At 47.9% G+C, this 15,775-nt stretch overlaps 1 protein-coding gene across 1 annotated transcript; it reads right to left on the bottom strand.

Moving 5' to 3' along the window:
* Positions 1-13,468: 13,468 nt before the first annotated feature.
* On the bottom strand, positions 13,469-15,550 carry LOC119274624. The gene is made up of 8 exons (XM_037555343.1): positions 15,281-15,550; positions 15,129-15,205; positions 14,938-14,979; positions 14,787-14,828; positions 14,409-14,492; positions 14,165-14,252; positions 13,945-14,042; positions 13,469-13,844 (listed from the first exon to the last, which is right to left on the bottom strand). The coding sequence occupies exons 1-8, from the start codon at positions 15,447-15,449 to the stop codon at positions 13,824-13,826; spliced, it is 621 nt and encodes a 206-aa protein (XP_037411240.1). The 5' UTR covers positions 15,450-15,550; the 3' UTR covers positions 13,469-13,823.
* Between the last annotated feature and the right edge of the window lie 225 nt (positions 15,551-15,775).

The following is a 15,775-nucleotide window of genomic DNA, read 5'->3' as shown; positions in this document are numbered from 1 at the left end:
TCGAACTCATCTAAGCATGGGCTAGCAAACTTAGTAAATGGGATTTCAGCTTTATCATATCTATAGAAAGAATTTACCTTTACTACCTGTGTCGGGTTATCAAGACCATGTACTTCTTCAATAGGAGATGGATTAAGGTCATATGTTTCTTCAACATGTGGTAAATTAAGACCATATATTTCTTCAATAGGAGGTAAATTCTTAACATATTCAACTTTAATACCATTTTCTTTCATAGATTTCTTTGCCTCTTGCATATCTTCAGGACTCAGAAATAAAACACCTCTCTTCTTCGGAGTTGGTTTAGGAATAGGCTCAGGAAGTGTCCAATTATTTTCATTTGTCAACATATTATTCAATAAAATTTCAGCTTCATCCGGCATTCTTTCCCTGAAAACAGAACCAGCACAACTATCCAGGTAATCTCTGGAAGCATCGGTTAGTCCATTATAAAAGATATCAAGTATTTCATTTTTCTTAAGAGGATGATCAGGCAAAGCATTAAGTAACTTGAGAAGCCTCCCCCAAGCTTGTGGGGGACTCTCTTCTTCAATTTGCACAAAATTATATATATATCCCTTAAAGCAGCTTGTTTCTCATGAGCAGGGAAATAGTTAGCAGAGAAGTAATAAATCATATCCTGGGGACTATGCACACAACCAAGATCAAGAGAATTAAACCATATCTTAGCATCACCCTTCAATGAGAACGGAAATATTTTAAGGATATAAAAGTAACGAGTTCTCTCATCATTAGTGAACAGGGTGGCTATATCATTTAATTTAGTAAGATGTGCCACAACAGTATCAGATTCATAGCCATGAAAAGGATTAGGTTCAACCAAAGTAATTATATCAGGATCAACAGAGAATTCATGATCCTTATCAGTAACAAAGATAAGTGAAGTAGCAAAAGCAGGGTCAGGTTTCATCCTAGCATTTAGAGATTGTTTATTCCATTTAGCTAATAACCTCTTAAGTTCATAACTATCTTTGCAAGCTAAAATAGCTAAAGAAGCTTGTTTATCAAAAACATAACCCTTAGGAATAATGGGCAAGTCTTCATCATCACTTTCATCGATATTATCAGATTCAATATTTTCATTCTCTCTAACCCTAGCAAGTTGTTCATCAAGAAATTCACCAAGTGGCACAATAGTATCAAGCATAGAAGTAGTTTCATCATAAGTATCATGCATAGCAGAAGTGGCATCATCAATAACATGTGACATATCAGAACGAATAGCAGAAGCAGGTTTAGGTGTCGCAAGCTTACTCAAAACAGAAGGTGAATCAAGTGCGGAGCTAGATGGCAGTTCCTTACCTCCCCTCGTAGTTGAGGGATAAATCTTGGTTTTTGGATCTCTCAAGTTCTTCATAATGATAGGCAAATATAAATCCCAAGTGACTCAAAGAATAGAGCTATGCTCCCTGGCAACGGTGCCAGAAAATAGTCTTGATAACCCATAAGTATAGGGGATCGCAACAGTTTTCGAGGGTAGAGTATTCAACCCAAATTTATTGATTCGACACAAGGGGAGCCAAAGAATATTCTCAAGTATTAGCAGCTGAGTTGTCAATTCAACCACACCTGAAAACTTAATATTTGCAGCGAAGTATTTAGTAGCAAAGTAATATCATAGTAGTGGTAACAGTAGCAAAAGGTAACATTAGCAAAAGTAGTGTTTTTGGTATTTTGTAGTGATGATAGCAATAGCAACGGAAAAGTAAATAAGCGAAGAACAATATATGGAAAACTCGTAGGCAATGGATCAGTGATGGAGAATTATGCTGGATGCGGTTCATCATGTAACAGTCACAACATAGGGTGACACAGAACTAGCTCCAATTCATCAATGTAATGTAGGCATGTATTCCGAATATAGTCATACGTGCTTATGGAAAAGAACTTGCATGACATCTTTTGTCCTACCCTCCCGTGGCAGCGGGGTCCTAATGGAAACTAAGGGATATTAAGGCCTCCTTTTAATAGAGTACCGTAACAAAGCATTAACACATAGTGAATACATGAACTCCTCAAACTACGGTCATGACCGGTAAGTATCCCGATTTTTGTCACTTCGGGGTTAATGGATCATAACACATAATAGGTGACTATAGACTTGCAAGATAGGATCAAGAACTCTCATATATTGATGAAAACATAATAGGTTCAGATCTGAAATCATGGCACTCGGGCCCTAGTGACAAGCATTAAGCATAGCAAAGTCATAGCAACATCAATCTTAGAACATAGTGGATACTAGGGATCAAACCCTAACAAAACTAACTCGATTACATGATAAATCTCATCCAACCCATCACCGTCCAGCAAGCCTACGATGGAATTACTCACGCACGGCGGTGAGCATCATGAAATTGATGATGGAGGATGGTTGATGATGACGATGGCGACGGATTCCCCTCTCCGGAGCCCCGAACGGACTCCAGATCAGCCCTCCCGAGAGGTTTTAGGGCTTGGCGGCGGCTCCATATCGTAAAACGCGATGAATCCTTCTCTCTGGTTTTTTTCTTCCCGAAACCAAATATATAGAGTTGGAGTTGAGGTCGGAGGAGCTCCAGGGGGCCCACGAGGTAGGGGGCGTGCCCTAGGGGGGCAGGCGCGCCGCCCACCCTCGTGGACAGGTGGTGGGCCCCCTGGTCTTCATCTTTTGCAAGGATTTTTTATTATTTCCGAATAGATGTTCCGTGAAGTTTCAGGTCATTCCGAGAACTTTTATTTCTGCACATAAATAACACCATAGCAATTCTGCTGAAAACAGCATCAGTCCTGGTTAGTTCCATTCAAATCATGCAAGTTAGAGTCCAGAACAAGGGCAAAAGTGTTTGGAAAAGTAGATATGACGGAGACGTATCAGCAGCAATGTATTCCGCTTCGGCGTTGGATAAGGATACCGAGTTTTGTTTCTTGGAGGACCAAGACACAAGACATCTACCAAGAAATTAACAAGTACCCGAAGTGGACTTTCTATCAACCTTGTCACGGGCATAGTCTGAGTCGGAATAGCCAACAAGATCAAAAGAGGACCTCTTAGGATACCAAATGCCAAAATTTGGTGTATGGATTAAGTATCTCACTATCCTTTTCACAGCCTTAAGATGACATTCTTTGGGGGGCGCTTGATATCGTGCACACATGCACACACTTAGCATAATATTGGGACGGGAGGCACATAGATATAACAATGAACCAATCATAGAGCGGTAAACCTTTTGGTCAACCGGTTTGCCATCCTTAGTCAAGTCAAGATGTCCACTAGTAGGCATAGGAGTTTTCATACCTTTGCTTTCTTGCATGTTGAACTTCTTAAATAAGTCCTTGGTATACTTTGTTTGAGAGACAAAGGTGCCTTTCTTAGTTTGCTTGATTTGCAAACCAAGAAAGAACTTGATTTCACTCATCATAGACATCTCAAAATTCTCCGACATTAGGTTTCCAAACTTTTCACTAAAATGAGGGTTAGTCGAACCAAATATGATAACATCAACATAAATTTGGCACACAAATAATTCACCATTAATCCTTTTAGTAAAAAGAGTAGAATCAATCTTTCCAATCTCAAAGCCTTTTTAATAAGGAACTTGGTCAAGCATTTATATCATGCTCTAGGAGCTTGTTTAAGACCATAAAGAGCTTTGTGAAGTTTGTAAACATGATCGGGTTTCTTAGGATTAACAAAGCCGGGAGGTTGTTTAACATAAACTTCCTCCTCAATCTCACCATTTAGAAAAGCACTTTTAATGTCCATTTGGTATAAGGTGATATCATGGTGATTAGCATAGACAAGTAAGATACGGATGGACTCAAGTCTAGCAACAGGGGCATATGTCTCACCATAGTCCATACCTTCGACTTGAGTGTAGCCTTGGGCAACGAGACGTGCTTTGTTGCGAACGACTTGTCCATCTTTGTCTTGCTTGTTGCGAAACACCCATTTGGTATCGATAATGTTGTGGTTGTTGTCGGGCTTCTCAACCAATGTCCACACTTGGTTTCTCTCAAAGTTGTGTAGCTCTTCATGCATGGCATTTATCCAATCCAGATATTCCAATGCTTGTTCAACCTTCATAGGTTCAATGCTAGAGATGAATGAATAATGTTCACAAAAATTAGCCGAACGAGTTTTAGAGCGAGTGATTCTCCCGGTTTGGGTATCATTGAAGATTTGTTCAACGGGATGGTCTCTTGAGACTCTTGCTCGAACTCGTGAGAGCTTTTGCTTGGGCCGGGGTGGAACATCTTCTTCATCATCTCGTTCTTCTTCTTGGCATTCTTCATTGTTGTAGATGCTCAGGAACTCCGACGGGTGAGTCTTGCCTTCGTATTTCTCCGGGACCTCCGGTTTGAACATGCGGGAAGTGAGCCATTGGACTCGCCGCAGCTCATGGGTAAAAGCTGGACAATCCACCTCGTAAGGCAAGTCACCAGAATCCCTCGGCGTAGGCTTGTCTACAGCGGCGCGCCTGTCAGACTGATGGCGTGCTTCCCTCCCGCGCTCGATGGTGGTTCGATCATCTTCTTTGACTCGTTCCCGAAGAACTTGACGTTGATCGCGGCGAGTTCGTGGATCGGACGACGCCGTGGATCCGTCATCGCGGGCATCGACCCGCCGAACTGGCGACTGCTGTCATCGCGGTGGAGGAGAGTGCATCGTGGTCGCACCACCTCCGATCCTTCCGCCATCAGCACGGGCTGGCTCGGGGGACCGCCGCCACGAAGGCCCTGCCTCCTGCTGCCCATCTTTATTGGCGAAGCCGATAAGGCTCTGGATAGCTGCTCTCCATTCTTCGAGCTTCTTTGCAGCAGGAGAAAAATCTAGGAGCAGTTGTGCCCGCGCCAACGCTTCTGCTGGTGTAGGCGGCAGCGACAGGCGCGAAGAACATGAGGTGCTCTGAGTCCTAACCATGTTAGAAGGAGCTCCATCACGGTTCCACGGCCGTGCGCCGTTTCCACCAGCATCTTGGCATGCATGCTGGTCTTGCGCATCTCGGGAATGATGTTGAGGGCCCTTTCCATGGGGACGCTCGGGGTCACCAATGTCGCGGCGCTGCTCGTCACGCTCGACCTGGGAAGAGCGCGACGCATGTGCCGGTGGTGGTGTCTTGGAAGTCGCTTTTCCACCCTTGGAGGTCGCTCACGGCTCCGTCCTTGGATCCAGCGGTGCGCGGGTCGTCGTCGTGGCCACGGACGATACCGCTTGCCTGGCTCCGATCGCCAGAATGTCGCGGATACTCATGATCTCCACCTCCGCCACCATCCGCGTCCACCCCGTCTGCCCGTCCGTGTTGGTACGGGCAGATCAACCATAGTCGAACCAATCGCCATGATACCCTTCTTCTTGGGAGACATGATGATGAAGAAACCGACGCGCTAACTGCTAGATCAGGTTTGCGCAACCTCTCTCCCCCTACCTGGCACGCCAAAGATGTCGGGGAAACGACACCTATGGGATCAAGGGGATCCCTTCTACGGGTTGGCAAGGAAAAAAGTGTGTGCAAAGAGCAGATCCAACGATCAACACGAGGGATTTTTACCCAGGTTCGGGCCGCTAAGAAACGTAAAACCCTAGTCCTGCTTTAGTGTATTGAGTGTTCTTGAGCTCTGGCTAGTTGCTACGCATGCAAACTAGGCCAGAAAGTCCAAAAGTATTTTCCTGTATCGCCTTGGGCCTCCTTTTATACCAAGGGGCTACCACAGTGGCATACATGCATACAGGAGGTGTAAAGCTGCTACAATGCTTATACTTATCCATGTCGTCTTAGGACAAGCGCATTTAATGCGTTGTTTACGTGTCCCTAACTTTATCGAGGACGGAAACAGAGCCCGTCCCGTCCGTCGCCGCCTCACCCCATCTCGACATGTGCTTAGGATGACGAGGCTCGGGAGGGCGAGGCTGGCAGGCTCGTTGCTGCGCTGGAGCGGTGGCAGGGCGGTGGGATCCTTAAGCCTTGCCGTGGCCTCGTAGACGCCCGCGCAAACGTTCCCTACAAGAATCTTCCTGGAAACTTCGCCTTTTAGTCTTCACAAAGATCTGCATGCCACCACGCATACGCCCCTGGATCTTGGTCTTGACATTGTCGATGGTGTCAGAGCTCTCAACCTCAAGGGTGGTGGTCTTGCTGGGGCTTCGCAAACCATCCCGGCAAGGATCTTGCCGGGGCTTCGCAAACCATCCCGGCAAGAATCTTGTCGGGGGCCCAGCTTGTCTTATGTTCTCTGATTACTGGCTCGGATGCCGTCTTGGTCGTTTAGTATTTGCTTCCAGTTGTCCCTGTCAGGCCTCGCCGCGGGCACGGCTGCAACTGACCGTGCACAAATAAGGGGTACTAAAGGGCCCAAACTTTAGTACACTGACAACATTTTCCACAAACACCTTAATAATCCCTAAAAAACTATTGTTGATGAAGATCGGAGATAAAAGAAATTGGTGGTCAGAACATTAGGAGATGTTTGGCGATCTTCCTGCTCCATGAAATCTCAAGATCTGTGCTCCACTAGCTCTGGGAGCGGAGTCGTGGAGGGGAGAGACTCCGAGCAGGCAAATACGTTTCGCTGTTGCTAGATGTAATTTCCTCTACTATTCGGGCCTTGGATGCAAACCGTAGCTGGTAGTGTACTAGAATGCCACAGACGTGTTGTTCAACCTTTTTGTTTGTTCGGATCCAGAAATCTCTTGTGGCACTTTCGCTTTCTTCTTCGTGTCCAAGAGCGGAAAGCATCAGCTGAAACGAGTCCTGCGATGGACGTTCTTCTGACGGTCCGTTTCTAAAGGGAGACGTGTCTCGTCACGCTGGGCAAGGCAACGTGTCGCACCGATCAACGTTGTACGTGCATGAGGACAAACGGCCTTTTCTTCTTTCCGAATGGAGGATAGGCTAGCAGTACATAGCTTGCTGCATGGTGAGCTATCGATCCTGAAACTGAAACCATCTCTCGTTTTCGCTGAGGCAGAGTTTGATTTCGGGACGCAGTGTATCATGTGGCCATGTTTTCCTCACAGACTTTTATAGGCATGTTGTAGAGTGATGCTCAGCACATGCATGGCTTTCTCTTTTCTTTTTGACGGTTCTTTTTTGAGGTGTGTATCAACTATATTTGGAAACAGGAAATAAACATGTCCATTGCTGTATAGGCATTTCCCCCCTCTTGTTCCTCTCCATCTCCAACAACGACGACTTGGAAACCCATGGCATTTTATAGTCTTGTACGCCGGCCGCAGACAGTCGTGCATGGCCTGATTGATGTCCGCACGACACGTGAGCGGCAAAAGGGAATCAGTCAGCGAACAGCACCGAGCAGGAGGACGGGTGCCATGCACGCATGTCCATTGTTCATGTTTCTCCAAGCAGGGATCATCAATGGGAGCTCGGTGGAGTGGCACATGCGCAGCACAGCACAGTGATACTGGCATCGATGTACAAATTTTGTTTTTGGGCGCGGATGCATTTCTTTTTTAGCATCTGACGAAAAGGGACCACTTACTGGTTTTGTTCACGAAGCCAGCAAATTCGCTATGGAAACCTGAAAAGAAAACGGGCAAAAAGCAAAAGCATAATTTGTGCCCTGCAGTGCTTGAGGGATGAACGTGGATGCCTGATCATGAGCCTGCCAGTGAAGGAGCGAGCAGCGATGAGGGCTGGCAGCTGGTGAGGCCTTCGTACTGGTGGAGGACCCAATCCCACAACCAACAACATTCAAGAAGGAGATCCTCTGCTACCTTTTCTTCCTCCAGCCGTGAGGGTTTTGTCAAGCTCAAACACCGGGTTTGCGATCGATGCTTGGACAGAGGGCACTGTAAGGCCAGCTGCCGCAATCCGTTCAGGTGCCTCCGCTGTCGGCGGTTTGGCCACCGGGCGTGGCACTGCTCCAACCCCCCGGTGTGGCGCTACAGGACTGTCGACAGTAAGGCGCGCTCTCGCGGCCACCACGAGCCGGCGAACTACCGCCACGAGGACAGAGTCAGACATGACGGTGGTCATGATGATGACCGTCGTGGGCACCGCGATGCCTAGGAGAGCAGGCAATCCTCTTGGCGTGATCACATCTTCGGTAACCGCTTCAGGGCTCCCGAAAGGCGACGCGATGATGGCCGTCGCGACGACCGGCGTGACTTGTGTCATGTGACAACAGGCGCCGTGGCGCAGAGCTGGAGCTGCCTAATGCCCGTCGCACCGATGTTGCGCGCGTGCAATGCTTGCCTGATGATTTGGTCATTCCGGCCTCTGGAACACGCCCCAGGCGTCACTCGGCTAAGCCAGCGGCAAGCAGCGACGAAGAAGACAACCTCAAAGATCAACACTCTGGCAGCCGCGGGCGCTCGCTCCCTCCATCACCGCGTACCACGTCCTCGGACATCATCGAGATCAAAACCACCTCCTCCGCCTCGTCCTGGCTACGTAAGGCGGCGTCCTGCTTCGGGACACATGTGCAGCCATCCTCAACGCTTGACGACAACGTGTCCCCAGCTCGCGTGCCTAGCCCTGCATCTGCTCCAAGCTTTCCTGAAGATCACGAGCCGTCTACGCCCGTCCATGTCCCTAGCCTGGAGCGGCTGGCCTGTTCCCAGCCCTCTACGGCTCTGGAGGAGGAGCCTCCAGCAGCTGCACTGACTCAGGGCCCTCCTGGTACACCGTTGTTTGTGCCATTGATGCCGGCCATCCTGCCTGCTCCCGCCTCGACACCACCCAGGCCACCAACCAGAAGGAGGAAGACACTGCTCGGGTTGCTGGCTTCAACCTGATCCGCCGGAGCCCTCGCATCCGTGACAAGAACAGGGCTATGCCCATTGCCCAGCTGGCTGAAAGACTGCTCTGCCGGAGGATGGGCATCGTTGGTGAAGGTGAGGAAGTTACAGAGGAAGCGATCGGTCGTTTTGTGGCTATGTTCAAAGGCCAACTGTCTGGCTTGGCAATTGCTGGGCTTCGTGCACTTTTCAAGATGGATTGCGATCTCACAACGGCGGTGGAGATCGCTCTGCTGCAACACGGGGGAGAGGGGGCTCTGAGATGCCAACTCTGGCAAGCGGCGCCACTCCAGAGTAGACCGGTTCTGCATGATTGCTTGATGTAGTTATCGTTCCTTATGTTAGACAAAATCCACTATGTTTTAGGCTGCCTGTCTGTAGCTGCTGTGGCTGGCTGCTTCCCTGATGTGCCTCCGCAAGGCCATGTTTGCTACCTGATGTTGCTCTGTTTCCAATATGAGTAGCCTACATCTCAGTGTGCTTAACTGGAACTTGCATTGGCTAAACTGCCCCCACAGAAGAACCACTGTCAATGAATCTATTGCTGCTTCCGCGTGCCATCTGGCTTGTCTCCAGGAATCCAAACTTGAAGTCGTTGATGCCTCCACTGCTGCTTTCCTTGGCGGATATAGGCTCAAGGGCTTCGCCCAGCGACCTACTGTAGGTACGCGGGGCGGGATTCTCCTACTGTGGAATGAAGATCATGTCCAAGTTCAGAATGTCCACTTTGGCGACTACACCCTATCGGCACAAATCACAATCATCAACACAGATACATCCTTCAAATTAACCACCGTCTATGGACCCACTAGAAACAATCTAAAAGACGCTTTTTTCCAAGAAATGAAGGATCAAAAGCCATTGCTAGGAGAAAGGTGGCTCGTCACGAGCGACTTTAACCAAATTTACCGGGCAAGAGATAAGAACCGCTCTAACGCAAATCGCAGCCGCATTACCCGCTTCCGGAACGCCCTCAATTTTTGTGAGCTAAAGGAAATACACATCCAAAATAGGAGGTTTACTTGGAGCAATGAACAGAGCAATCCGACTATGTCAAAGCTTGATGGGTTCTTTTGCAATGAGGACTGGGACATAACCTTTGACAAGCACATCTTGCACGCCTTATCATCATCGCTCTCTGACCATTGCCCTCTCCTTCTTGCCAATGATGATGGACCAAGGCGGCCGCGCACCTTCCACTTTGAAAACTTTTGGACCAACATGCCAGGCTTTCAACAAGTTGTCCAAGATGCTTGGAATGAGGCCTCCGCACACACTGAGCCATACCAGAGGCTGTTCCACAAGCTGAAAAATACCAGCCAGAAACTTCGCTATTGGAGCAAGAGCCTCTTCTCTAATACCAAGGTTCAATTGCATATGGCCCTGGAGATAATTCTTAGGCTTGATGAGGCTCAGGAGATGCGGGCTCTGAGCTTGGAGGAGACTGATCTTCGGAAAAGACTCAAGAAAAAAATGGTGGCCCTTGCAGTTATGGAGAGAGCTAGGAAGAGGCAAAGCTCGAGGATCACCAACATCAAAGAGGGAGATGCGAATACCCGATATTTCCACCTAAGAGTTAATGGGCGGAGAAGGAAAAATCTCATCCACCGCCTCAAGCAGGGCTCGGGTTGGGTGACGGATCATGACCACAAAAAGAATATTGTTCATTCCCACTTGTTTGGGATTTTGAAAAAGGGTGCCCCGCATTCTAAGACCATCAATTGGGCGACCATTCCTGCTGCTAGCCATGATCTATCCGCGCTTGGTGATGCCATTACAGAGGAGGAAGTTAGGGCTGTCGTATTTGCCATGCCTGGCGACAAAGCGCCCGGTCCAGATGGCTTCACTGGAAAATTCTTCAAGAGCTGCTGGGATATCATTAAAGATGACATCATGCTAGTGGTTAATAATTTCTCCAACCTCCATGCCAGAAACTTGCACTGGCTCAACTCGGCGAATATTGCTCTCATTCCCAAGAAGGATGGCGCAGAGGAGATCTCTGACTTCAGGCCCATTAGCCTCATTCATGCTGTGACTAAGCTCATTGCCAAGATTCTTGCCACTAGATTGGCTCCCCACATGAATGATATTGTTTCAATTGCGCAAAGTGCTTTCATCAAAAAGAGGAGCATTCACGACAATTTCATGTATGTGCGGAATCTAGCCAGAAGATTTCACCGCACAAAAAAGCCTATGCTCCTCTTCAAGCTTGACATCAAGAAGGCATTTGACTCTGTTAGATAGGATTACCTGTTGGAGATGTTGAATCACCATGGCTTTCCTGCCCGCTTCCGGAACTGGATCTCGGCACTACTATCCTCGGCGTCCTCAAGAGTTTTGCTCAACGGTATTGTCGGCGACCCAATCAAGCATGGACAGGGACTTAGGCAGGGGGGACCCGCTATCACCATTGCTATTCGCGCTTGCCATCGACCCACTACACCATATCCTCAACAAAGCCACCACCCAAGGCAAGCTTCATCCCCTCCCTGGGAGGCACATGGGGATTCGTGCCTCTCTTTATGCCGATGATGCCGCAGTTTTCTGTGCCCCCATCAAGGAGGACGTACAATTCCTTGCAGCCATGCTTACTTCCTTCGGTGAATCCACCGGCCTCTCCACAAACTGCATAAAGAGTATTGTAGCCCCTATCAGATGTGCCAACGTGGACCTAGATGACATTCTCCAATCCTTCTCGGCATGCCGCTCCTCCTTCCCTATTCGCTACCTTGGCCTCCCACTCACAATCAAAAGATTAAGGAGGATACATCTCCAAATGCTGGAAGACAAGGTTGCAGGCAAATTGGCGCCTTGGAAAGGCAAGCATGTTGCTATCTCGGGTCGCATGACCTTGGTCAAGGCGGTGCTTACGGCGGTGGCCATTTACCACATTACACCGCTTGACCTTCTAGTGGAGGTTCTCAAGGCGATCGATAGGTTGCGGCGTGCCTACCTTTGGGCCGGAACTGACAAGGTAACTGGTGGAAAGTGCAAAGTAAACTGGGAGCTCGTGTGCAGGCCAAAAGAATTTGGAGGCCTTGGCATTTTGCACCTTGGCAAGTTTGCCGCTGCCCTCCGGTTGCGATGGCTTTGGCTCGACTGGGACGACCCACCACGTGCGTGGTGCGGTATGGGGACACCTTGCACGGTCAATGACCGTAACCTGTTTGCGGCTGCGACTAAGGTCACGATTGGCGATGGACAGAAGGCTTCCTTCTGGGAGTCACCTTGGCTGGAGGGTTTTAGGCCAAAAGACATTGCTCCAAAGATTTTTGAGATTTCACGCAAGAAGGGGGCATCTGTTGCCACGGCCTTGAGGGATGGGCACTGGATAAACCAAATTGACTACCATAACGGCCTCACGCTTGAGCACCTCCAACAATTCTTGGCATTATGGGAGAAGCTTCTGAATGTCATCATCCGGCCTGGTGTCAAGGATACCATCCTTTGGAAGTTAACCAACGATGGCCAGTACTCAGCTAGGTCTGCTTATATTGCGCAGTTTGCTGGCCTTACTCGCTCAAGCTTGCATGCCATTGTCTGGAAGGCTTGGGCACCCCCCAAGTGTAAATTTTTTGCCTGGCTTGTCACTCAAAACAGAATTTGGACTGCCGATAGGCTCCAACAGCGAGGATGGCCTAATTGCGACCGATGTCCACTCTGTAATCAGGTGCAAGCATCTACAGCTCACCTCCTCTTCAAGTGCAGGTTCTCTACTAGAGTTTGGAATGAGGTGTTTGCCTGGCTTGGTCTAAATATCCCCACGACTCCTTGGCTCCAGTTTAACACGGTCAAATCTTGGTGGAATGCGCTACTCACTAACAATAATCAACCCATGAAAGCTCTATCTTCCCTTCTCCTTCTTGTGGGATGGGAACTTTGGAAGGAAAGGAATGCGCGCGTCTTCAGAAACAAGGCGGCACCGCTGGCGATCATCATGCGATGCATCAAAGAAGAAGTGTCCATTTGGGCCATTGCGGGCGCCAAACATTTGCGTAATGTAATGCTGCGAGAGTAATTGTTTTGCCTTTTGACCGCTTGGCGGTCTACTTGTAACGAAACCTCTTCTTAATTAATGAAAATGGCAAATCTTTTGCCTTGTTTTAAAAAAAACGCCGCACTGGGAGAAATAAAACATTCACAGGGTACCCAGTGACTGAGCATCAATCAAGAGAAGAAACGGAGAGGAAAACGAAAATCCCGTCTCATGATTCAGGTGTTATCTTAGGCAGCTATAGAGAACAATATTGCCCAACTTAAATTTTTGATTATTGGTGTGTGAAAAACAACCCTTGATCATGAGTGCTACTTGAGAATATAGCATCATCCACCCCCTTTCCTCAACCATCCTGGGGTGCAGAGGCACAGCCAGAGAGGCGACAAGAACAAGGCGTGCTATTTTATCTTCTCTACCATTTGGTTAATTGTTTTTCTGATCACTTTGCCGACAAGTAGGACTTGTATATACAAAGAGATAGCAAACCTTACCGCATAACTCATAATATAATTGTCTTAAACGGATGATTAAACAAACTTCTCACATGCCAGGATGCTCATCCGTACTACTTCAAGAGAGAAAATAGTATTGTTCATTGTTGACAGCAGAATTATTCATTTCACCGTAGCGTAACAGTTGAAGCAAAGGATGCAGAGTACCATCCTTCTCATGGAGTAAACGGAATAAATGTGGTGTGTGGATAAGCATGCTGAGGAATTCTGTACCTTAATCCAACAACAGAGAACTGTCCAAGAATTAAGTGCTTCCAACAAAAAGGATCTTAATTACATGGTTATGTCAAGAAGAAAAGTCTCAGTAATGTTCATCTCAGTTTCAAATGTACATTGATCTCTTGCATCTCAGTTCATCTCAGTTTCAAATGTACAAGCTGCTCAACTTCTCCAGAGATTAACATTTACCAGCAGATGGAGAGAGTCGAAGGATTGACATTTACATGGTGGATCACTTGGAGCGGGTGATTTCAAGAGACCGTTTGAGGATCAGTTCAATGCTGCCTGATTTTGTCTCTGCGGACGGGTCACTACCTGAGACATACTACCTTCATGCTGAATTCTTTCCCGTCTGCAGGTAGTGAAGCAAGAAAGCAAAAAACTCATTCGGTCTGCAGGTACTGAAGGCAGAAGAAGAACACAGAAGTTGGCAGCAGTCAGAAGCAACAAACCAGCATCTCATGGTCACCCATTATTTCCTCGATCACCTCAGCAAGAACCTTCTCTCCGCTGTTGGGAACAAGTGCCGCGAAAGCGGCTTGTTCCAACCCTGAACAGTGAGCAATATAATTTATTTCGTCATAGAGTCTTTTGTTTGTGTGTGTGGAAAGACGCTGTTTTTTCTCTTACAGTTTCTGAATTTCCTTTGGCCTAGGACTAAGGAACTAGTACCTGTTTCTGGGTAGGCGTTGATGAACATCATCATCTCCTCACCAGTCAGACCAGAAAAGATGCATATTCTTTGCGGAGATTTCATAATCTGTGAACCAAACACACATGTTAACTAGCGATCGATGGTAAAATTTAAGGCTACGAAAGAAGTGATTGAAGGCATCTGGCAAGGCTGTTATTTCAGCATAAGAGTGTAAGTAAGCGCGGTAAAGACTGAAAATGTCATGTTTGTGAATGTTGTTACCTTGACAGCTTCTACATTAGGCTGCTCAGTGTGCATGGCATCCCACAAAGTTTGTTTCGTCATTTCTTCTGTACAACGAATCACCTGACCCATGAACAAGTTTGCTGAACTTTCAAGATCGTATGACAAACTTTCTACTGTATTTTCATCTCACACGTTTGTTTCTGAATAAGAGTAAGCTTTGGCTACTCTACATTTCAGTGTCTTTTTTCAAGACTCATTTCTTGATCTTATTACTTACTCCGTTAGAAGACGCCTACTTTTTAACAGTGGAGAAGACTCCTATTTCGTTCATTTTCTGTTCTTCTGCAGCTAAATGTACCAAACCTGATCTTTTCTCGGTAAACTTCTGTTACAGCAGGCGCGAAACATAATTACCTTGAGGAAATCACCGTCGAGCTCCTTCAGGAACTCCTGAATCTGCACTAGTTACGAAAATTCACAGGAATTACTTGTAAATTAGCGTTCTATCTGTCAATATCGGCATGCAAGCATCACGCAGGTTCTAAGAATCCTGTGAACCGAATACCTTGACGGCCTCGCTTTTATCGAATCCGATGAGCAATATTGCCTGAAATGGGGTCACAATTCAGTGACATCGATCTCAGCATTTCGAAGTAAACAAAATCAGTATATTTCACCGGCAACAGAAGCTATATGTATATGCAGCGGGGGCGTGGAATAGCACTCGCTTGTAACGCGCAACTGGTGGCGACTCACCGGCGGTCCGTACATCGGGTCCTCGGCGTTAAGCGGTACGAACTTGGAGTCCTCTGCTACAAGCTCCGCCGGGGATCCTAGGGCGACGGATGCGCGTCAGATGTGCGGAAGGAAACCGGGAATATTGTAGGTGCGTGGCGACGCGCGCGCACCTTCGGGAGGCAGCGACGATCGGAGCAGGGGCAGGCGCCATATTCTCCTCGGCGACGGCGACGGCTGCGCCGCGACGGATGCGGGGGTGCGGGGCGAGACGCGGCAGGAGGGTACGAAGGGTCTGGGCAGGATTAGGCGGTGGAGGACGGGGGCGGACGGCGAAGTCATCGGCGCCGGCGGCGAGGACGACGGCGACGTTATCCTTCCGTGTTGTGTGGTTTTGTACGTAGTCTATGTTCCGTCAGGGTTTCGTCTCAAGCCACGTCTAGCAAAACGGAAAAAACAACAGATTTGACTCCGTGCGCGAAAAAATATCACAAAATAAACCACCAACCTGAAAAATGGCAAGTCAATGTGTAACGTCTGAGAGTTAGGCGCCACACTATACGGTGTAGGTGTCGCACTAGTGGTACCACACAATGTAGGTTGACTAGGCGTGTAGAGCATAAGAGCCAGCATTGCACAGTGTAATGTGGCGTCTAGTTGTCGTGCGC

The sequence above is a fragment of the Triticum dicoccoides genome, chromosome 1A (assembly GCF_002162155.2).
Source record: "Triticum dicoccoides isolate Atlit2015 ecotype Zavitan chromosome 1A, WEW_v2.0, whole genome shotgun sequence".
NCBI classification, from domain to species: Eukaryota; Viridiplantae; Streptophyta; class Magnoliopsida; order Poales; family Poaceae; genus Triticum; species Triticum dicoccoides.
Note: the sequence above shows the minus strand (reverse complement) of the source record. Positions and strands in the feature narration are given on the sequence as shown.

Coding starts and splice junctions, on each gene's coding strand:
- LOC119274624 (XM_037555343.1), bottom strand. CDS start 15,449: ATGACTTCGCCGTCCGCCCCCGTCCTCCACCGCCTAATCCTGCCCAGA. Junction 15,206..15,280: donor ATCGTCGCTGCCTCCCGAAG/GTGCGCGCGCGT, acceptor CCGTCGCCCTAG/GATCCCCGGCGGAGCTTGTA. Junction 13,845..13,944: donor TGGGTGACCATGAGATGCTG/GTTTGTTGCTTC, acceptor CACTACCTGCAG/ACGGGAAAGAATTCAGCATG.